This window comes from Drosophila hydei, unplaced genomic scaffold, assembly GCF_003285905.1.
Source record: "Drosophila hydei strain 15085-1641.00,03,60 unplaced genomic scaffold, DhydRS2 tig00008114-arrow-pilon, whole genome shotgun sequence".
NCBI lineage: Eukaryota > Metazoa > Arthropoda > Insecta > Diptera > Drosophilidae > Drosophila > Drosophila hydei.
The window spans coordinates 9,676,889-9,699,485 of record NW_022045827.1 but is presented as its reverse complement, the minus strand read 5'-3'; the positions used below and the strand labels follow the sequence as shown (position 1 = coordinate 9,699,485).

Below are 22,597 nucleotides of genomic sequence, written 5' to 3'. Positions count from 1 at the left end.
TGTGTTGAAGGCTATTTAATCTGTTTTAGTTTTTCTTTCAATAACTCACTCGATTTGCTACTAGTATAGCTAGCACATCATATACCTTACGGAAGCCTCTCTTGCTTCCTGGATTTGAGCACTCGAGATGTTTGGGAAACTGGCCGAAAACTCACGTTTTGACTCAATGAGAATTGAATGCAATTTCAGTGCATTCGAATGAAAAAAAATTGAAGCTAAAAGCAACAAAAAAGCTAAAATAGAATTCAAAACAGAAACTCGGCTACGTGCGCAACGAGACTTTAGCAAAAATTTAAAAGTAGAGAAAGCTGAGAAAAATAAGTCAAGTGCTCGGGCACTGTACGGAGAACATTCTGTGGAGGTAGCTCAATTCGTACGGTTCTAGACAAGCGGAACAATAGAAACCCAGGCACAGCAAACTAAAAAATTATAAATGAATAATAAAAACTACAAAAATTAGAACATAATATAAAGAAGTGATTTTAGCTGGTTGGAGACTGTGTAAAATATATATTTCTATATATTTTTTAATGAACTGCGCTTAAGATCGTATTTAGATCCAGAATGATATTGATTAGCTGGAGTGTGCTGCTGTTGCTCCTGCTGCTGCATATAACCATTAGCTTTGGTCTGCATCTGGAGAATCAGACGCGGGAGCATGTCAAGCAGCTGATCGGTGAGTTGTATGTGATGCCTAAATTAAAGAGCGAGGCTAATGTAGTTGAGATTCCCGTTTATAGCTTGCAAACAGCCTAAGGCGCCGGGCCTGTGCCGTGGCAAACACTTGCGTTACGCCTACAACAAGGAGACGGGCAACTGCGAGAGCTTCTACTACACAGGCTGCGCTTCGACGGAAAACAATTTCCTCACCTACGAGGAGTGCAGACGCGACTGCATGCAGCGCGGACGCTACTAGAGTAGATCCTAGTTAATATTTTGTTTTTATTACGAAAAAATTAATTTATATTCTACAAGAACTAAGACTTTTTGGGCTTTTTTGACTTGGCCCGCTTTGGCTGAGCTTGATGCTGACTAAGAGCACGCCAACCTTCGTTAAGCAAAAGCAGCCCGACAAAGATTATAGCCAGACTGTCCAGCGAGTGGTAGATGAACCAGTTCAGCTCTATGCCCGGCGACTGCAGCAGCTCCACGGCAAACATGCCGTGCTGCATCACGTGCTCGACGCTCCAAATGGCCGTCTCTAGCGGAGTGCGCTCTCGCTGATTAAAGACCTGCGAGAGCTGCAAAGCGCGCGAGGCATAGCTGTAAAAGATTTGAGTTTAGTGCGAATTGAGTTATATTCCAAGTCTCTTCACCTGGGCTTGCTTAGCTCGCGTAGTGATTCCTGTAGCATTTCCACATTGATATCCTGATAGTCTAGCTTGAGACCTATGCCGCGATCTTGGGCTGCAAAAGCATTCAGGAACTGGTCCCCATAAATGGGCGTCATGAGCAGCGGCTTGCCGCAGTGCAGCGCTTCGGTGAGGCCTAGCAGGCCGGCATGTGCCCAGAACAAGCGCACCTTCTGATGACCTAGGGGCAACATGAAAGTCAGCTTTGGTTAAGGAGTATCACAGACTCAACTTACAGAGCAGCGCCAGCTGTGGCGCCCACTTCACAAATAGAAACTTCTTATCATCCAGTTGGGGTTTAGGCTGTTCCGAAGATTCCCATTTCCAAATCACATCTAACGGCTGCTGCAGCAGCACTTTGATAATCGCATCCCGTTTTTCGGCATCTATGCTGGAGGCACGCACCATGGAACCCCAGCTGATGAAGATGACGCCGTGCTTGGACTGCTCCAAGAACTGAACAATTCGCGGGCTCAGCTGGTGCTCATCCTGGCTCGTAATGTGCACGCCGCCCACCTCTAGGAACTGTTGGGTGCGCGGGCGACTGCCCATGTGCGAGTAGTGCTGGTTGCCCAAGATGAATGCCGTCTGGGCACGGGCGACAGCATCCACATTCACATCGATATTGAGATGGCGCTTGATTAGCGCATTGTCTGCGCGGTTAGTGTGCAGCCTGTAGATGAGCTTCAGCAGCTTAGCTTGGGCGAAGTTCAGAAGGCGTTCGCTCCATTGCAGCGGCCGGGCGAAGCCGACATACTCTGATTGCACATAGGACGGCGTATCGGGCAAATCAATGCGATCGTAAAAGTAGGGCATCAGCGCACAGGTGCTAATCCCTATGATGGGCAAATTCAACAACTTAGCAATGGCCAGTTGGCAGTCCGAGGTGAAGTATTCCGTGAGCAGAACATCGTAGGGCTGCTGCTTATGACGCTCCAAGACAGTTGCCACATGACCACTCTTAAAGAAGTGCTCGCACGAGATCTGTCCGTTAGCATAGAGATCGTAGTATTCCGTTAGTAGCACCTTCAACGAACGCGTGGGCGTATGCTCTGTCAGCGGCACCACATTGATTGTCGTATTAGACTGATCCTCATTCACATCGGAGATCAGCAGCTGCTCGTAATTGGAAAGCTGCGCTGCCTGGGGATGTCGCACATACGAAATGACCGTCAGATGGTGACCCCGCTGCGATAATTCCGTTAGAATGGGTAGCGCCACTTTAAAGTGACTGTAGCCGAAGTGCGGGAATATGGCGAGCACATTGCCAGCACTTGCCCCACTTAAAATCAGCGCCACACAAAATCCAATTAACGTCGCTCTTTTCATTGTCGTCTTCATTGCTGCGCAGCGCTCGAATGAATGTGGCTTTGTTAAGCGGTTTCATGATTATGTAACGCATCGCTTGATAACGTTCTCGACTATGTTAGGTGCGCTTCAAAAGCTATTATTGTTGCGGTTTGTTAATAAGTATTTGTTCGACTCTTTGTTGTTGTGATTAAATTGCAACTGCACTTGTCGATTGCATGTTTGTGACGTATGCCAACACTGGTTGAGCTATCGATCACACTTTGGAAAAAATTGTATACTTTTGGGAACTGTTCAATGTGCGATGCAGCCCTGCCAACGGATTACCTTGTGTTTGTATTTTGTGTATCATACTTTTGCGCGCATTCTAAAATACCTTGTGGTGCGCTCAGTTATGTGACACGAGCTGTAGATGGCGCCAACAAAGACATTAAAGCTTTGATTGGTTAAGAAAAAGTGAGATTAAATGAAAATATTACATATACAAAAGTAATTTATGATTGTAAGAGACATAAAAACATTTTTTCATATATTCTGTATGTTAATATCTTATATAAATTATTAGAAGTGGCTTAAGCATGAAGTCCTAGCTTCTTACATAAAAAGTAACTAATTAAATATTATTATTATTATTATATATTATTATTTATATGTACTTATTATTTTATAAGCACTAAGCAGTAACAAACTGAAAGATACCTGAAAAATTTGATAAGCTCAGATATGAATAAAAATATTTATTCACATTTGAATCATTCATAAGTTCGATTCGTTTTCCCAGTAATTGGCCTCTTAAGTTATTGTCGAGCACTTAGCGCAGGCAAAGCCTTGAGATATTCGATGCCCAATTGAATTGGAAAAGGCCCCGAAAACAATAGATAATGGACAGTAGGAAGCGTTAATTGAAACCGCAAGCGATGCGACGATGCGAAGTTAATAATTGTAATTGCCAGACAAAATGCAATTCGACTGGCAGCTGCAGTTGCAGCACCAGCAGCTGCCCCTAAGTGCGGCGACAAATGCAGCGGGTAGAGAGACGCACGGGGCTGGCCACAAGATTAGAAACTGTTATAGCAAGTGCATAGGCAGAGGGAAATCCATTTGGCTGCCTGGAGACATGGCCATAGCACGACAGCTCAGGGTGGCTACGATTATGTGTGTGTGAGCGAGTGTGAGTGTGAGTGTGAGTGGTTGTGATTGTGATTGTGGGCGTTGTCAACGACCCACTTCCCAGGGCAACGCAACAAGTGCGCCGATTGGGCCACATTACTCGATAAGAGCCCAAAAACAAAACACGCCAACTGTTAACAATGCTCGTAAGTGTTTTTCGACGATAAAAAACTAAGCAGAAGAAGACGCAAGGAGCTCAACAAAAGTGTATTTGAACAAACAGAGCAATTATAAGTGAGCTCTGCGCCAGAGTGCTCCAGAGGCGATAACTGGATGCCCATGGGAAGCATTATACTGCCTGCCAGCTAACGCGCGGTAGTTCCAATGACGCCCCCTATAAACACACTTTCAGATCGGCCCCGATAGCATCCAGAAACAAACCACACACCATATGCATATTGAATAGTGAAAAACAGATTTGAAATTTACTTGCTCTATATTGTAAACATCTGCAGTTTTTAACGATTGTCGTATTATGAGATTCAGATTCATCAAATGTTGTCTAAAAATAGTTAATGCTAAGAAATTTGTAAGCCATATCTAAGTCTGATCTTGCAGGTGGATCATTATTGCTGCTGACTTTATTGCAAATTTGGTGTATATAACGCAAAAAGTATAGCAAACTAAATAACAATCTTACATATTTTAAGATAATTAAATTCATATATAGCTGGTGTTCTTTTTAGAGTTGCACAATTTAAAATCATAATAAATTAAGCAGATATATTTTCAGTATCAATAAAGTGAGCTTTATTAAATAGTAAATTTTATGACATTAATGCTTAAATATGATTTTTGTTATTTGACTGCCATGGCTGGAACATTTTGGAACATTTGGAACATTCTGTTTATGTAAAGCTTGTGGATTATCCTTACTCAAAATGCGAGAATTGTACTAATACCCAATTGTTTCCCAAAAGGGAAAATTTGCTAGAATTGCTCGGGTGTAAGTTTTTTTTATAAAAAAATGTCAAATCAAATTCAATAAAAAACAACTATCAGCTCTTAAATGGGTTCTCAAATAAAGCAGACGTCTTAACTCATGCCTTTTTAGTTCTAAAAAAACGTTTATTTTCATTTTATTCAAGATATTCTTTAATCATTTTGGTTGTTTTTTTTTTAAGTTACTTTAGACTCCTTAAGCTGTCAGCATAAGGCAGTCTCTTTCTATATGCAGATATTATATGGGTATATATCAGACAGATATAACTGTATATGTATGTATGTAAGTGTGAGTACATAACAATAAATAATTAAAGTTTAACATTTTTAAATATATTACAAATTTTATATCGAACAAGCCGTAGATTGTTTATTTGGAATAAATATAAAAATGATGTAATAGTTGTTAAGGTTTATAAATTATAAAGAAAATCGTAATATTGTCCGCATGTCACGCTATAATAATAGTCCATGCAATGCTGGCATTAGCTTTTATTTGTAAAAAGTTGTTGTCAGTCTAAAGATCAAGACGATAAGACGATAGGCAAAGGCCTAAGCTAAATTATTAAAAATAAAACATTCAGATAATTCACGTAGAGCTATGGGTGACACTGGGTGCTAGCGTAGATAGAGTAGCTCGAGTGGGTCTGCATGCAGCTCTCATATTTGTCAAGTGCAGAGCAGACAAGTTGTCTGTCTGTCTAACTACCTATGGGAATATCGTAATAGATCAAGAAATATCAGTTCTTGATCACATTAAAACTATGCACAATTTAAGTATTGAATACTCTTTAATATTTCAAATAAGAAAATGCTTTGGATATAAGTTTTAAATAGTTTTTTCTTTATAATAAATAGACTAGACTATGTATTACAGTTTACAGATATGTTAATAGGGCTTACACTTAAGTCTAAAATTTATAAACTTAATCTTCTTTAAATGACACATCTATCTATATAGTCCATAATTGAACTCTAATCAATACATATATTTTTATTGAAATAAATTTAAAATTAAAATAAAAAACTTTTCAGATAATTTATAACTTATGTCTTATAGACTATAGATTGCCTGAATATATAAATTTATGGAAATTGCGAAAATAAAGTTTAAGAGCCGTCTCGACGTGCTATTAGAAATGTATTTCCCATCGGCCCTAGGCTGGCGTCAGTTTTTATGAGCTGCGTTTCAATCTCAGCAATCGTGTAATCTATATATGCCCGAAATTAATATTTCTGTGTGATTTCATTATTATCGACAGATTTGTCAACTCGCAGACGAGTCAATGGCCCTCACTCCATGCTGTCTCGCTGATGTCATGGTCCGACAGACAGAGAGAGGAAGAGGTAGATAGAGAAGGAGATAGAGTTTGTATAATTTTAATGGACGCCCGCTTGATGGGCACAGAGAATTTAGTTGTTCTATGGGCTCATGGGCAGGCAGCCTTTGTGCTGTTAATGTGCCTCGCTGCAGGACTTAATTAGAGCGCTGTTTGTGCAGATTTCGACATTTTGCTGTTATGATCCAATTTGGCTCGTTTAAGGACACATACGCTGGCCATTTGTTTGCTCATTTGTCTGGCTGTTTGCTCGATTGTCGCCTGACAGCTCCAAACGCCCAGACACATCGCTGCCCAGGATTAGCAGGGGCCATAAAGCCAACATGTGTGCACAGCAGGCTGCCCAGCTGCCCAGCTGCCCAGCTGCCCGCCTGAACGTGGGGCGCTCAGCACTAATTAAGGGCTGGGACCAAGCCAAACAGAACTGAGATTAGGTGCAGCATTCGCAACTCCCGCTGCCAACAAACTCGTGCCGCCGGACAAACGACAATCAATGACGAGTAGCTGGCCAGTTGCTGAGTGCCAAGTGCCGAGTGTCAATAGATTGCTCCAAGTGCATGACTCGACTCGAGTGCATTGGCTGTGCAGTTGGAGCTGCGATTTCCTGCCAGGCCTCTTCAGATGGGGGCTAAACACACGCTACTTGAATTGACTTCAACTGCCGTCTGGGCAGGTGCAATTGCCAGGTAATGACAATGTCTTTTTCTTCTTCTTCTTCAACAGCTTAACAGTTGCACTGCTGCTGACGTCTACATACGCCAAGTACATTTGAAAATAATAGATCCATACCACTACAGGCACGCCGATAGCTTATCGAGCCACTTACTCAACCCATTCACATTTGCTGAAGTGCAAGAACATGTAACGTGGACACCCAGAGCTTAGCTCAAACTTGAATATTAAATGCTGTACACAGATTGTGACTGATATGCATAGATAGCGATAGTAATTAGTAAAATAGTTTCCCACTTTTCATGCTCTGTTACAGCTAAAATATACTTGAGTCGACCTGTTCAGGCCAAATTCATTGCAGCTCAACATTTTTAGACTACTTGAAGTTGTTTTTATACTGCATTCTGTGAGGCTTGATATATATGAAAGTAGACTTTAGCGTATTAATAATAGTGTATATTTACTTATTTACTTATTTTTAGCAACTGATGGCATATGGCCTTGTTGTCTTGCTCTTCTTCAAAGACTTGGATTTTATTGATAAGAATTGCAAAATTGAAAGTTAAGAGAGGGCAAGAGTCGAAATCCTTTAACTAAGAGTACTTAAAATGAGCTGTAGATTAATAGCCTTAGAGCATTGATTGAAAAGGTTGAGAGAGGGCAGCAGTCGAAATCCTTTAACTTAGAGTACTTAGATTTAGATCAATGTCATGCAGTGATAAGGAATGTGGCTTGAATATAAATTGGCTCCTCAGGGAACAGAGAAGACAGCTGAGATGCTGACTGTATTAATATGTTATGAATAATATAATTCGTTAACTGTTAAACAGCTTCAAGCCTAAAGACAGCATTGGGTAAAGAACTTTCAACGTCGCATACTCAGCTAATGTAAGAATAGAGAAATAAGTTAATTAAGTTAATTAAGTGTGGAAGCTCTATGTGGATGTTGAAGACATAAAAATCTGAGCAATCAATATAAGAGCTCAAGATGCTATTGTGAGAAAGTGAAGGAGAGAGAGAGACATAGAGAGAAAGTGATATCAATTACTAATTTATGAGTGTCGCCCAAACACTTGAAGTTGCTCCCATTCCCAACTCTTCAACTCAGTTTAACCAATAAAGAAATACTAATCGTAGTCCCACTAATAATATTAGTAATAGATTTTGAATATGACTTTTGATTGTCTTGTACACTTGTGGTTCAGAGAGTGTCCTGAAGTAGGGCACCTCCAGCGGTAGGTCAGCTGCACCTTAGACTGGGCGCTCAAGTGGCAGGAAGTTGATTCGTGCGCCTAGAGTTCAGCGGAATCGACTCTGGGTCAAGAGTTTTCAGTGTTTTGTTGATTCTGCTTTAGAGGCGCGTGCGCAGCGAACTGAAGGCTGAAGTCGGCAAGGTAAACAGGAAACTGGGCAAAGGAGTCGCGAGCCAAAAACTGAAGAGACAAAACTTGAGGCATGTTTTACACGTGAATTGCGATGACAAAAAGACGCCGGCCGAGGCCAATAAACGGGAATGGCAGGGCAAATGGGCATGGAAATGGGAATGGGAATGGGTAGAGTGGCAGGAGCAGGGGCACGGTCAAAGTGAAGGTGAAGCGCATACAAAAAAAATTGGCATCAACTGAAATGGCCAAGAAGTCTTCGTCGTGTTCAGGGTTCTCGCATTTCCATTTGTTGATTTTGTTTGCTGTTTGCTGTTTGCTGTTGTTGCTGGATTGTCCTTCCTACACGCGACGCTCTTTATGGCCGCTGCGGATTCGTGGAAGACATTCAATTGATACGAAATTGCTGCAATATAAATGCATTGCTGCCGATCGAGCTTGAGCGGCAGAGGTAGGCGGCAGGTATTCGAGGCAATAAAACGATTCTCTCGCTGATCTTCAGTTGCATTGTTGCGCTGCGCTTGGAAAAATGGCAGCCAGGGACACGCGTGTTCGCCGGCAACTCTCTCCCGTTTCGCTCTCTCGAAGTGTGCAGCAGCAGCAGCAGCAGCAACATACACAATTTGTTTACAGCATTGTTATTGATACAAAGTCACTGATTTTCAAGCAAAAAGGCAGTCGAGCTTGGCCTGTCTCTATCTCTCCCTCTCTCCCTCGCTCTCTCTTTCTCTGTCTGTCTCTTTGGTGCGAAGGCATCGCTCATCGCTCACAATGATGTTGCAATTATTGAACCTTCTGTATTTTCAAATTTCCATCATCATCACAGGCGGAGACCAAGGTGAAGCCGATGCTGCGTTGCTGCGTTGCTGCGAAGCTGGACGCTGTGACCATTAGCGAGTTTCGGCGGAATACGCGTGAATTCGTTTTGTCTAACAATGCGACGACTCACTGAGCGCATCAATTGAAGGAAAAATGGAATTTTCGGAATGCCAAAACGCTGCAGGTAAGGCCAGCGCTCTCCAGTCGCAGCTCTCTCAGTGCAACATTTAGCCCATTAACGGTCGCAGCAAGGAGCCGGCAAGCGCATAAAGATCAGCTATAATTATTCATCTTGGGTGGGGGACACTGTCCAAGGCAATGCCGTTCCTGCTCGCCTTGGGACCGCTCACTGTGTTTGTCAACGCAGATGCTAATCACAACATTAGGCCCGTGCAGATTCCACTTCAAATTGTCGTTGGGCCAATACCGAGAGCTGTTCGTTTCGCATTCGCTTCGCTCGCCTGGCAAAAACCCAGCAATTCTGGCTGCTTGGGCTAACCTCGTGCCCCCTCCGGCGTATTCGTAACTCAAGGATACGGCTAATTGCAATTGGATATTCGAGTTGCTGTACTTGAGGGACGCTGCTGATGATGAAGCTGTCCAGCATGTTTGCCAAATAGATAATTATTTCAGGCACAATTCCGACGATGTCCGATGATGTCCGACAGCGCCGCTGAAGGTGACAAACATCAAATGTTGGGTTAACCAAGCAAGGTACTTCGATTAGCTGCACATTAAAGGAAATGGATGGAGTTGTAGCAAACAAGTCGTGGACTGACTAAGCAAAGGAAATAGGTTTTGCGTATTGTAAGTAAAATATATATTTTTAAATATTTATACTATTTATAAATAATTTAAGTATCTTGGTTTAGAGGCTTGTCACTTTTCTGTAATTATTTTATTTGTAAATATATATATATAAATATTTATTCAATAATAAATCTATAATAATAAGTCTATATATATATATATATATATATATATATATATAAAGGAAAAGGAAATATATATACATATATATAAATTTGGAATCAATAATAAATCGAGCTACTGCGGCTTAAGAGATTAACGCTTTTATACGGATGGATAGACGGACAGACTCAGCTGGGACTCAGTGCCAACTCCCACAGACTCCACTCAGATTCAGCTCATATCCAGCTCAGCCAGACTCATTGCGTAGATGTGGTATCTACGAAATTTTATTTAAAATGTAAATTAGCACAATTTTGAGGCAGTAAACCAACGTGAATATATGGCAAGGTAACTTAATTAATTATTTCAGTTTAATTAAAATTTTTTACTGCGCAAGCGCGCATTGATCATCGTCAGCTATAGTACAGTACTCCTTCTATCCTCTCTGTGAAGACTTCTGGTCTTGTGTGCTTTTAAAATTAATCCTTTCTATTACACAAGGCATTTCAAGACAGGAGTTTTTGTTCCAGACTTAATTCAGCTCAACTCAAAGCTTAATTTAAGTAGTTTATTTACATAATTATTTACATAAATGTACATTAAATTTTTTTCTGTATCTACGATTCTTTGAGATCGAAAAAAAACAATAAATTATATTTTTTCAAATTTGGTACATTAAACAAGTATCCTCACAGTCTTCGACCGTTTCAAAGCGATTTTCGTCTGTATTGATTTCTGTATTGCATCCGGTGTAGATAAAGCCACGGCACATGTTCTCAACCACCTCATAGTTAAAGTAGAGTCCACGTTTACCGCACGATGGGCCCACATTCGGTCTTTTAAAGCATCGCACTTGAGGGTGGACAAAGGATTGAGCATTATTATTAATTACTGAGCAGATACATATGATTAGACTTACTGCTAATTATCCCATCAGTGCCATTTATGAATAAAGCTATGAAGCCTAGCATTAATAGACTCAGAACTTGATTAAATCTCCTCATTCTGCTGGTATAGCTTGCCTTTGCCTGTTGCAAGTGAACTGAATATAGAACAAAAGTTTAGCTTGACATTTGAATCTTAAATAATTAGGGCGTAACTGAAACTAAAATGAACATTTTCGTTATGCTAGCTACTTAATCAACTTAAATGGCATAAGTCAGCTTGCGTCTTTATATGGCTGAAAAAGCTGACCAAGTATCAAACAAAACGAAAGGAAGTAAACTAGGGGAAGGCACTGTGACTTCAATTTTGATTCCTTCACTTCGTCTCTGAGACCTCGCAAAAAACTCTAGTCCATATGCATGACTCTAGGGCCTCTTCTGCTTCTTCGGTTGCTGCCCAAATATATATATATATATATTTTTTTTTTTTTTTTAAATATATATATATATATATATATATAAATTTGTAATCAATAATAAATCTAGCTACTGTGGCTTAAGAGATTAACGCTTTTATACGGATGGATAGACGGACAGACTCAGCTGGGACTCAGTGCCAACTCCCACAGACTCCACTCAGATTCAGCTCATATCCAGCTCAACCAGACTCATTGCTTAGATGTGGTACCTACGAAGTCTGCTTCTGTCTGTTGCACAAATGTTCACATAACCAATATAATCTAAAATCTTATTTAAAATGTAAATTAGCACAGTTTTGTGGCAGTAAACCAACGTGAATATATGGCAAGGCAACTTAATTAATTATTGATCATCGTCAGCTATAATTGAGTACTCCTTGTGTCCTCTCTGTGAAGACTTCTGGTCTTGTGTGCTTTTAAAATTAATCCTGTCTATTACACAAGGCATTTCAAGATCTGAGTTTTTGTTACAGACTTAATTCAGCTCAACTCGAAGCTTAATTTAAGTAGTTTATTTACATAATTATTTACATAAATGTACATTAAATTTTTTTCTGTATCTACGATTCCTTGAGATCGAATAAAACAATGTCAGCCCTTAGTTAAAATTGACTTCAGTTAGTCACTTGGTTTATTGCGAGCTTAATAAATGATATTATTTCATTTGTCGAACCTTAAACAAACATTCTCACATTCATCGAACGTTTTAAAGCGATTTTCGTTTTTTTCGATTACGGTATTGCATCCGGTATACACAAAACTAACGCACATGTTGTGAGCCACCACATAGTAGTAGTAGTGTCCCTGTTTACCGCACGATTTGCCCAGATTCGGTTTTCTAAAGCATCGCGCTTGAGGGTGGACAAAGGATTGAGCATTATTATTAATTACTGAGCAGATACATATGATTAGACTTACAGCTAGTTGTCCCATCAGTGCCTATTATGAATAAAGCTATGAAGCCTAGCGTTAATAGACTCAGAACTTTATTAAATCTCCTCATTCTGCTGGTATAGCTTGGCTTTGCCTGTTGCAAGTGAACTGAATATAGAACAAATGTTTAGCTTGACATTTGAATCTTAAATAATTAGGGCGTAACTGAAACTAAAACTGAACATTTTCGTTATGCTAGCTACTTAATCAATTGTTGCAGCTCGAAGTTGTGGCTTCCGGATCCAACTTAAATGGCATAAGTCAGCTTACGTCTTTATATGGCTGAAAAAGCTGAACAAGTATCAAGCAAAACAAAAGGAAGTAAACTAGGGGAAGGCACTGTGACTTCAATTTTGATTCCTTCACTTTGTCTCTGAGACCTCGCAACAAACTCTAGTCCATATGCATGACTCTAGGGCCTCTTCTGCTTCTTCGGCTGCTGCCCAGATCTTGTCAAAACGAAACCAAACAATCTTGAAGTTGTGAGCAGTGGGAAATCAACGGGAAACCACTCGAGTATTGAAGCGCTGTGGAACTACCGTTTGGCTGCTATCGATGGCACTGTTTCCCCGAAACGTACGCATTAGCTCTAAGTATTTATGTTTAGTAAGTAGTTAGTCGTAAAAGTGCAACTGCAAAATGTGCCACTTGAGAGTGGCCATGCAAATGGACCACCCAGACGCTTGGATCTAAGTCTGCGGATCAGACTTTGAGCAGCTTCCACTGGAGTTAAGTTTTTCGGGACTTCGTCAATGCGGAGTCGCGACAATTAGTCTCATGGCGCGTATGTAAACAAAGTGCAAGGCAAGAGTTTTCCAGAATTGTTATCGACAAAGGATTTGGGCATCGGGTTACGCCGACTGTTGTCGTGGGAGGAGTTCGAGCTGAAGCATTGCGTAATTTATGAAGAGCAGCGTAAGCACTGTAAACACACCAAAGGGCAAGTGACCAAATAAACCAGCATAGCATGTAATTGGATCGTGGCTACGGTCAGATACGTGTACTTGACACTTAGGGCCTGGAATGCGGCTGAAGTGGCGCTGAAGGATGCGCCAAAGGATCTGGTGGGTCGCACATGTTTGCAGTCATAAATCAACGAATGTTATGGCTGCCTTCGGGCATGGAGAAAACGCATTTTCACACTTTTCCTCTTCGTAATTTGAATACTTTACAAGCGTTCGCTGGAAACCCAAACGGAGCATTATTAATTACACACTTGGATTGGATTTCTGGTGCTGATTAGTGCTGTAAGCGATATCATCGGGGCATCGGCCACAACTGTACGTCTCGGCTAGCAGTGGGTGGGCGTATCATTAATAGCGCTTTAATTAGACGGCCAAAACAGTTCAATGGTTCAGCGGCGCAACGGGAGTTTTTCTTACCTTTTCGAGCTAATTGAAAAGCATTCAAAATAGACGAACAGCAAATCAATTAGGCCTCTGGTCGAAAGGCGCACGCATTAATCAAAGCCTCGTTGCGCCCAGAGGGGGGTGGGTTGCGTGCCATTGTCTGCAGAGCTGTGGGGATAGGGGTGGGGTTGGGCGCGCATTGTGATTGGCTTTTTGTGGCTGCCGCCATTTGCCGCCTTGTTGCTGCTGCCGCCGCCATATTGCTAAATCACAAACGCAAATAAAACATAAAAAAAGGGGAGAGAGAACTGTTAAAGGCATATGAAATATGAAAATCAACAGCCGGCAACATATGAAAGCCGCCGCAGTTTATGACAAGCGCGGCGGCTAAAATCAAAGTCAGGCAGATCATAAAAAAAGCTCTCGTTGTTGTTGACAGCCCCCTCGCAACTCACCTGAGCCCGACGTCTCTGTATGTGTGTACGTATTTTTATTAGATTTTGCGACATTTTTGTTGTTGCGGCTTATCGCAGCGACGCAATTTTATGGCCACACACGCAGGCGGTGATAAGCGCGCGTTGCATTAAGTAGCTGCCGCCGCGAGAAGTCGCTGGCTGGCGCGGGCGGTGTCAAGGGAGGAGCCTGCTGCAGCGCTAATTTGACCAGTAATCGTTGCTGCTCAGCCGAGGATCAATCTAATTATTTTGCCAAATAAATGCAACCCTTTTGCAGCCTTTCGCCACGGCCAAGAAACCAACTTGCAGCTACATCTGATATTTCAAGTCACAACACACACGCACTCAGACACAGCTACAGTGCACTACAGCTAAGCCGCTGGCACACACCTTTGCAATTTTCCAGGTAACTGCAAGGAGTAAAAGTGCGTCGCGCCCACCACAAGGCGCGCACACAATGAGAGCGCAAAGACGCTCGCAAGGTATCAAGCCAACGAGCTATCTACCTGGCCAACCCGTTTAATTACGCTGGTAAAGGGTACACCCCTTTTTGCCCTTTTGGCAATTTGGTGTTTTGGTTTTTGGTCGCTCGTTGCCCAACTGTGTCCTTGGTCCTTTTACAGCCGCTGCCAGATATACGCGTATGTTGGCCAAGCGAGTCGCGGGCGTGACACGTTTATGGTGTGTTTAGATACTTTTCGCAAGCAATGCGAATTGAGACAATGCCAGAAATGCAACCGTCTAGCCTTGACTTCTGCCCGGGCAACTCCCCTTTACAATAAAAGTGCGTTTCGCGCATATTTACCTAATTATAAAGTGCCTTTCAGCTCAAGGCCTGCGACAATTTTTCGACTTTTACTTTTCTCAACTTTTTGCTAGACGAAAAATCACATTTTCCCACTTTTCATTGGAAGCATTTTCGCGTTTATTTTGATTGTTTACGTTTGCTTTTCTTGTCAGTTTGCCTTGAGATCTGAGCTCGTGAGTAGTATTTGCTGTTCCAAGTAGTTTAAGGCTATGCAGCAAGCATAGCTTGGAATGGTGAAATTCAAATTGTTGGCGGCTTCTTTTGTAGGTCTTCAAAAGTTACTTTTCAAATTCAATTATCTTTGCGTTACATATTTATCTTAGAGTATATATTTAAATATAAATATAGTTAAAAACAGTTTTTGTGTTCAGCAATAAAAATGCATTCAAATTTTAAAAAACTTGAGCTCTTTCACGGCAGGGTAATTGAGTTTAGACAGTTTTTTGATTTGTTCTAACAAAAGAAGAGATCTTCAAAATTAAATTTGAATAAGTTATGATTCCTTGCCTTAAAATTAAATTTAAATAAACCCTTTTATTTATCTAGTTATCGACGGCTATAAAGGAGATGCTGAGCTGATGCTTACGCTCTCACTTATGCCTCTTTTTGAGTCAATTGATTTCTACTTCTGCTCACTAAATTCAGCAGACAACAGATATCTGGTTGATAGATGCAAAAATTATAGTCTGATTGCTGATTAGTAAATTCAGTTGATTTGTGCTTAGAATTAACTAAAATCTATTTTTAAAGAATCTATATTCATATCATAATTAAGTAGAACTTATATACAATTAAGTATGCATAGTCAATAATAACAACTAATTACTTTAGCTCTTCTCTATCGCTTTATAAAAATGAGTTAGTTCATATCTCATTACCTATGCACCCCTTGAGAGTTCAATATATTAATATTAGTTTTTCAATATATCAGTAGACTTTAATATTTTTCATAGGAAACTCAAATCCAATTTCCAACCTACTTTTTGTCAATATATGCCATGATTTGCTGGGATTTCTAAGCCAACATTTCTGTTGAAAGACTTTTCGACCTTTCCAAATATAATATATATGTATATATATATTCTTTTCATATTATTTTATTATATTTTTTACATATTTAATTATTGTTTCTTTCCATTAGACATGCATATGCCAAAGATCTATATTTTCTTTATTCAACTTCAACTTCAAAGAATTATTTGAAGGCCATTACAAGTGCTCTAAAAACAAAGCCAAAACAGGGCATAAAATAAGTTAACAAAAACAAAAAAAGGAAATGACATTTTTAGTGTGAAAAAACATGAATATCGAAAAGTTACGGAAAAAAAACCGTGAAATGTTTTGGGTGACAAACGCGACTTTGCACTAAAAAATCTAATTTTTTTCGCCGAAATGGCAAAAAACAAATGAAATCGTAAACGAGGCAGTTGGATAATGAAATTGTTTGTCAAAATGTTGCTAAAAACCAGGCCAACGATAGCTAAGGTCAAGGGTCTTCTGCGAAGCCAGTTTTTATGGTGCAAAAAATGAGCAGGAAGAAGAAGCAGCAAAGGCCAAAAAGCCAAGTGAATTGTCAAATTTGTGTTTTTATGATGATTTTGTTTTATTTTTATTTTTTTTTCTACTGCTGCTGCTGCTGTTGCTCTCGTTGTTATATATTTTTTATGCTCTACATTTTTTGTGCGCCCGAAAATCCAGGGCGCAGGCAGCCCGAGCTACTAATGTCGAGCAGTTGCCGTTGCCTGTTTTGCTTTTTGGCTCGTTTTTATGGTTTTATGGTCTAATGACTTCTTTATTGGTGCATCCTTGGCCAGATCCTGTCTCTGTGTGTGTCTCTCTTCCACTCTCCCTCACTCTCTCTCTCTCTTTCTGCTCTTTTTATGATCAAGTCAAGGCGGACAATTTCCGTTTCCGTGTTGCGAGTAGCAGATTTTCGACTCGTTATTTATGCAAATAAATACAAAGTGATGCGTGTGTGTGTAAAGTTAATCCTTTCTACATGTGTCGTCTGTTGACAGGAAGTTGACAGTTGCTGCCATATATCAAAGCTGTGTGTGTGCTGGGAAATATTCGGCCTGGGTCTTTCATCTGACTCACTGTGACTCTGGGCCAAGCTAGCCGAGTTCTGTTTGTGTTTTTATCTATTATTATTTATTTGTTTATGTTGTTGTTGTTGCTGTTGTTGTTGTACACTTATGACATGATGTTAATTACTGCGCGTGCATTCCGATTGGCTATGGGAAACACTTTGAAATGGAAAAGTTCGCCGACTGTTTGTCAAGTGTCAACGGCGGCGTTTGCCAGTTGCCACAAGAAAGCTGCTAGCCAAAAGAAACACACAACAATAACAACAACAACAAGCCGGCACACACACACATGTGTGGAAATGGGAAATTTGGATTTTTTGCTTAGCCAGGATATTTGATCTAGCCATTTGACTTTGCATTTGACTCGTCTGTTGGTTTAGAGAATTGGGAAAATCGTCGAAAAATTGTTGTGTAAATATTTTTTAATTGGCCTGCATCGGCACAGTAGTGACTAAATCCCATTAGTCCTGCCGAGTAAGAGTAAGAAAAGTGTGCCACTAAGCTGGGCACAGACCGATGCCAAGTCTCTGTTGACTTGACCCGGACCCGGACTTAGTTGGTGCTTGGCTTGGGCTTAAGGCCAGAGCCAATATCCGCCGGAAAAACTATTAGCTAATTGATGGATTTGCCGCTTGCGTTAATGTGCGGTAAAACCACGAAAATCGTTTAATGTGGCCAGCAGAAGTCGACTTATAAATGGAGAACTAAAAGGCCAGTTTTCAGTGAAATCATTTTTATTAGACAAACATTTAAAGAACGATTTTAAGAATACTTTATTTGGTCTTAAAGGATCGTATATGACATAATTATATATATTGGTATATACTATGTACTGGGATGATTTTGATATGACTATTGCTTTGATGTACGTATATAGATTATTCAGGGAATATTTTTTATATTATTTTATATCTTATACTTAAAATTTCTATCAATATAAGGAACCTGTACTCAATATATATAAATTGGATAATTCATAAATAAAAGTACTATAATAAATATATAAAATAATAAATAATAATAACACTCTAAATAAACACTCTAAATAGGCATTTAAGAAGTATTTAAAACAAGGTTTGGTGACTTTTTGAAGATGTAAAGACATCAAATATGAATAATATTTTAAAGGCAAGGGAATTATTTGTCAGAATAGTTTCATTAAATACTTTGAGATTATGTCGAAAATACTGAAAAGCTGTATTGATATTCTTGCTTTTTAAAGATATAATTATATTAATAGTATTTACAATTTTATATTAATATTTAGTGGATTTAGTTTCTATATATTCATCATTTTATTTTAGAATATGTTTTACTTAAAATTAAATATATATATACATATATATAAAGATTATTTTGTTGTTGCCATAATACTATTTTTGCTTCCAAATCAGAAACTAACAAATTTGTTATCCATTCCATACTCTATATAAGTATATTGGTATGTACTTTCTTACTTAAGATTTGGGAATTTTATAGCTTAAATTGCTGTATTAAACTGGCTGCCTTTGCTGATAAGCGCTATAAACTGTATTCCCGATGTCAACTTTTGCCAAAAACAAAATCACTTTCGATAGCAAAAAACAGTGAACAGACATTCCATTGTAACACTTGATATTGATATAGACGGCTATTCATTATAATATATCAAGTATTAATTCCTTAAACAATATCAAATTTTATTTTATGTATTTTCTATTATATATTTAAACTAAATAACCTATAGGTTTATTTCTATTTTTATAACTATATATACATGCACATTTATAAAAATATAGTTTTTTATTTATAAAGTAATAAAAAAATGCATTTATTATAATTTTTCAAGTTTGCCTTCTTACAGTCTCCGCACATCAATTTGATTGCTTCAGGCTTAGCAATTTGATATGGCAAATTTAAGCATTACTGCAAATCGGTTAAGCTTCAATTGAGCACATTAAATAATCATCATCTACTGACGAATTGACATTATTATTGACATTAGCCTCAGCTGAAAAGAAGAAAATGATAGAAAATTGAATAAATGTTTTTTTTTGCGTCTGTCTGTACGGAAACGATAGAGTGCCGCTACTTGACTCTGAGTCAATTCAATTAGTTATGAACATTTTAAAGAGAGTTTTTAAGCAGCTTTTAAATTTTAAATTTCAAATGTCAAACTCATTAGAAGCAATTTGCAATGGGCAACGGAAGGTGCAATTAACCTGACTAATTAACTTACCAGAGGCAGCACTTATATAAATATATATATTTAAGCAGTGTCTTCAAAGTGATTTGATGATAAAATCAGCAATAAATATAATTCAATTGCTGTCGAAACGAGCGTACGAATGTAATTTGCATACGATTCGGAAAAAATTTAAAATTATCTTATGTAACGCATAATCATACGGGAAATCGACATAAATGAGGAGGAAACGCGTCCACCCCAAGCGAGAAATGAGTTTAGACAACATTTGCTTTGATCCGGCTAATTGAATTTTCCTGCGAAAGTGTAAAACGTGGGAGGCAGTCAAAAAAGTGATTTCTGGTTTTGTGTGGCAAATTAAAATTTAAATGAAAACGAATCAGGCACACGCACATGCAAAACAAAAACGGAGAGGAAGAAGAAGGACAATAGATTACAATGTCCTGGGGCGAGGCAAAAAGCCGCACGAGCAACGGCAGCACCAGCAACCAGCAGCATCAGCAGCAGCAGGAGCAGGATATACAGGGCCAGCTGGCCGGGGCATGCGCCTGGGTGGGATGCGGGTCGTCTCCGGGCTGATGGCTGCCTGCCAGCAGCAGCAGAAGCAGCGGCAGCAGCAGCAGCGGCAGCAGCATCGGCAGCAACGGCAGCCGACAACGGCGTCCGACCATCAGCCCAACAGTTTCCGCTTGCTTACTGCCAGTGAGCAGCAAGCATCGTTCAGCTCGGGCAGAGAACGGGAGTATGAGAGAACAAGAGGCGATGCCGAGTGGCTGAGTCGTGGAGTCGTCCCTGTACGATGTCGAACACGCGCGCAGAGCGCGCACAAACACAACACTGCATACAAAAACAGAAACAGAAACAAAAACAAAGACCCGAAACAGATACGGCAGCCGCTGGTAGTTGGAATCAACCAATCCGAGCGCTTCGTTGGGCAGCAGGTAGGCGTGTACGTATCTGCCATTTCCAAATAAATTCAACCCCGACAACAAAAACAACAACGAGCAGCGACGACGACAAAAAGGCAGCTGCTGTTGGTTCGCTTCAAAACCGGTCGACGACGCCGCAGTTGCATTCAGTTATTAACGAGCGCTACTCACGGCTACAGCAACAGCAGCAGCAGCAGCCACAGCAGCAGCAGCAGCAGCCACAGCAGAAGTCAGTTCACTCAACACACACACGCACACATTCATGCACGCATACACGCTATCAGTTGAACAGAATGGTTAAGTGAGAGCGAGAAGGCAAGAGCGCACTTGATATACGCTTTGAGTCGTCGAACATTTTCACGAGTTTGAGTCGGAGAGTAACAAAACGACAGCAGAATTCAGTTTGAGTTGAGACGTTGTCGTGGGCACGTCGCAGCAAAGAGAAGAGCGCATAGCAGCAAGCACAAAAAAAAACAACTGCTGAAAAAGACGTAAAAACCAGAGACCAAAGCTAAAAGAACCAATTTTACAGTTAGTGCAAAGTGACAGTGTAAAAAAGAAAAGAAAACAGCCAATAAAGCAAGTGCTAACAACACAAACACAAACTAAGAACAACAAATTTTAACGAAGACAAAAAAGGGAATATGTCTTCCACTTCAGCTTCGCCCATCAGCAACATAACCGTGGACGACGAGCTTAACATAAGCAGAGAACAAGGTAAGCACGAGAAAAAGCCGACGGCAAAGCAGCGATAGAGAAAGAGAGAGAGAGAGAGATAAAGTTAAAATTAAATTTTTGTGCTTTTTGGTGTTGTTGAAAGTACACGTTGAGCAGAGTTTTTAGATCAATCACTAAATCACAATATTTCTTATCTTGTGCTATCTTCAGACTTTGTCGAGGAGGATTTCATTGTCATCAAGGAGGAGCGCGAAAGCAGCCTGTCACCAATGTTGACGCCACCGCACACGCCCACCGAAGAGCCGCTGCGGCGCACAGCCTCCGATGAGGCGGTGGCCACGCAGCTACATTTGCGACACATGGCGCACTACCAGCAACAGCAGCAGCACCAGCAGCAACAGCACCAGCAGCATCAACAGCAACAGCAACATCAGCAGCAGCAACAACATCATCGCCTCTGGCTGCAGATGCAACAGCAGCATCCGCATGGTCATTATCCGGTTTATGCCGGAGCCAATGCCGATCCCGTGGCCGTGCATCAGCAGGCGTTGCTCATGAACCAATGGATACGTAATGCCGCCATCTACCAGCAGCAGCAACAGCAACAACAGGCAGCAGCTGCTGCAGCTGGTCATCACCATCATCCGCACCCGCATCCACATCCCCATCATCCGCACCATCACGGCCATCCCCATGCCCATGGCCATCCCCATGTGCGTCCCTATCCCGCTGGACTGCATACGCTGCATGCGGCCGCTCGCCATTTTGGAGTTATGCCCAGTTTGAAGCTGAGCGGCGCTGCAGCAGCCGGTGCCACAGGCGGTGGCGGCGGCAGCAGCCGGCCCAAGAAGCAGTTCATCTGCAAGTACTGCAATCGCCAGTTCACCAAGTCCTACAATCTGCTCATACACGAACGCACCCACACGGACGAGCGTCCCTATTCCTGCGACATCTGCGGCAAGGCCTTCAGACGTCAGGATCATCTGCGTGATCATCGCTACATACACTCGAAGGAGAAGCCATTCAAGTGCAACGACTGCGGCAAGGGCTTCTGCCAGTCGCGCACGCTGGCCGTGCACAAGGTCACCCACTTGGAGGAGGGTCCGCACAAGTGTCCCATCTGCCAGCGCAGCTTCAATCAGCGTGCGAATCTCAAGAGTCATCTGCAGAGCCACAGCGAATCAGCCACAGCTGCTCAGGCAGCAGCAGCAGCTGCAGCAGCAGGAGCAGCAGTTCCACGATCCAGCCAACCATTGAGCTCAGCAGTTCAGCCTGCGCAGCTGGTTAGTCCCGGCTCCAATCATAATACGCCCGCTTTGGATCTGTCGTCGTCAGGCGGTGCCACTGCGGAGCGGCCCAAGCGAACGCTGGGCTTCACCATCGATGAGATCATGAGCAGATAGATGAGTCAGCTGATCGCAATTTATTGGTTTTATGTTCAGGATGCCTTCGCATCCAGAATGCTGAGCACCGCCAGGCATGGGAAGTGCCTGGCCCGGAGCAGCAGTCAGCTCAGCTTCAGCTACAGCCTCAGTGCCGCCCACTTTGAGTTCGAGCCGCAGGTCACGCCCCCAGCACACCTACTCACCGTAGCCGTAGCCGTCGCCGCCGTCGCCGTCGCCGCCGCCCCAGTGAAGCAAAGGCAGCAACCCAACCAGTCACAACTAGCCCAATCGACTTTCTATATAGACCCAATACTATATAGCTGTCGCATTGGCGCTAGCAACTGCAAAAAGCCAAAGGAAAATCAAACAAACTAAACACAAATGGAAACTTAGTAGAAAGTATTGCGAAAGAGAACAATTCCAAAACATGTGGCATTAGAGATGACTCTTGCCCCACTGTACTTTAATCTTAGGTATCAATATATATCTACATAGTTATATTATCGTATGTACCTTATAGCCAGTAGT

The 22,597-nt window shown here is 41.2% G+C and overlaps 5 protein-coding genes across 5 annotated transcripts; 2 read left to right on the top strand and 3 right to left on the bottom strand.

The window, feature by feature from the left end:
- Window positions 1-477: 477 nt before the first annotated feature.
- Window positions 478-977, top strand: LOC111601404 (PI-actitoxin-Aeq3a). The gene is made up of 2 exons (XM_023317958.2): window positions 478-676; window positions 741-977. The coding sequence occupies exons 1-2, from the start codon at window positions 565-567 to the stop codon at window positions 914-916; spliced, it is 288 nt and encodes a 95-aa protein (XP_023173726.1). The 5' UTR covers window positions 478-564; the 3' UTR covers window positions 917-977.
- LOC111601397 (UDP-glucuronosyltransferase 1-2) lies at window positions 963-2,841 on the bottom strand. Its single transcript, XM_023317944.2, has 3 exons — window positions 1,589-2,841; window positions 1,317-1,533; window positions 963-1,263 (listed from the first exon to the last, which is right to left on the bottom strand). Exons 1-3 carry the CDS (start codon window positions 2,691-2,693, stop codon window positions 978-980), a joined length of 1,608 nt encoding a protein of 535 aa, XP_023173712.2. The 5' UTR covers window positions 2,694-2,841; the 3' UTR covers window positions 963-977.
- Window positions 2,842-10,428: 7,587 nt separating this feature from the next.
- Window positions 10,429-10,960, bottom strand: LOC111601994 (protease inhibitor-like). Its single transcript, XM_023318886.2, has 2 exons — window positions 10,817-10,960; window positions 10,429-10,749 (listed from the first exon to the last, which is right to left on the bottom strand). The coding sequence occupies exons 1-2, from the start codon at window positions 10,899-10,901 to the stop codon at window positions 10,559-10,561; spliced, it is 276 nt and encodes a 91-aa protein (XP_023174654.2). The 5' UTR covers window positions 10,902-10,960; the 3' UTR covers window positions 10,429-10,558.
- An 898-nt stretch (window positions 10,961-11,858) lies between these two features.
- Window positions 11,859-12,352, bottom strand: LOC111601978 (kunitz-type serine protease inhibitor-like). The gene is made up of 2 exons (XM_023318861.2): window positions 12,179-12,352; window positions 11,859-12,111 (listed from the first exon to the last, which is right to left on the bottom strand). Exons 1-2 carry the CDS (start codon window positions 12,261-12,263, stop codon window positions 11,921-11,923), a joined length of 276 nt encoding a protein of 91 aa, XP_023174629.2. The 5' UTR covers window positions 12,264-12,352; the 3' UTR covers window positions 11,859-11,920.
- Window positions 12,353-20,642: 8,290 nt separating this feature from the next.
- On the top strand, window positions 20,643-22,105 carry LOC111601913 (protein odd-skipped). Its single transcript, XM_023318764.2, has 2 exons — window positions 20,643-20,723; window positions 20,895-22,105. Exons 1-2 carry the CDS (start codon window positions 20,651-20,653, stop codon window positions 22,085-22,087), a joined length of 1,266 nt encoding a protein of 421 aa, XP_023174532.2. The 5' UTR covers window positions 20,643-20,650; the 3' UTR covers window positions 22,088-22,105.
- Window positions 22,106-22,597: the final 492 nt, after the last annotated feature.

What these genes read in the sequence shown, in the direction of transcription:
- LOC111601913 (XM_023318764.2), top strand. Translation starts at nt 20,651, where the DNA reads ATGTCTTCCACTTCAGCTTCGCCCATCAGCAACATAACCGTGGACGAC. An exon ending in TAACATAAGCAGAGAACAAG is followed by an intron (nt 20,724 to 20,894) that starts GTAAGCACGAGA and finishes TGCTATCTTCAG; the next exon opens with ACTTTGTCGAGGAGGATTTC.
- LOC111601994 (XM_023318886.2), bottom strand. Translation starts at nt 10,901, where the DNA reads ATGAGGAGATTTAATCAAGTTCTGAGTCTATTAATGCTAGGCTTCATA. An exon ending in CACTGATGGGATAATTAGCA is followed by an intron (nt 10,750 to 10,816) that starts GTAAGTCTAATC and finishes TCCACCCTCAAG; the next exon opens with TGCGATGCTTTAAAAGACCG.
- LOC111601397 (XM_023317944.2), bottom strand. Translation starts at nt 2,693, where the DNA reads ATGAAGACGACAATGAAAAGAGCGACGTTAATTGGATTTTGTGTGGCG. An exon ending in GCCACAGCTGGCGCTGCTCT is followed by an intron (nt 1,534 to 1,588) that starts GTAAGTTGAGTC and finishes TGTTGCCCCTAG; the next exon opens with GTCATCAGAAGGTGCGCTTG. An exon ending in CGCGAGCTAAGCAAGCCCAG is followed by an intron (nt 1,264 to 1,316) that starts GTGAAGAGACTT and finishes AATCTTTTACAG; the next exon opens with CTATGCCTCGCGCGCTTTGC.
- LOC111601404 (XM_023317958.2), top strand. Translation starts at nt 565, where the DNA reads ATGATATTGATTAGCTGGAGTGTGCTGCTGTTGCTCCTGCTGCTGCAT. An exon ending in GCATGTCAAGCAGCTGATCG is followed by an intron (nt 677 to 740) that starts GTGAGTTGTATG and finishes TCCCGTTTATAG; the next exon opens with CTTGCAAACAGCCTAAGGCG.
- LOC111601978 (XM_023318861.2), bottom strand. Translation starts at nt 12,263, where the DNA reads ATGAGGAGATTTAATAAAGTTCTGAGTCTATTAACGCTAGGCTTCATA. An exon ending in CACTGATGGGACAACTAGCT is followed by an intron (nt 12,112 to 12,178) that starts GTAAGTCTAATC and finishes TCCACCCTCAAG; the next exon opens with CGCGATGCTTTAGAAAACCG.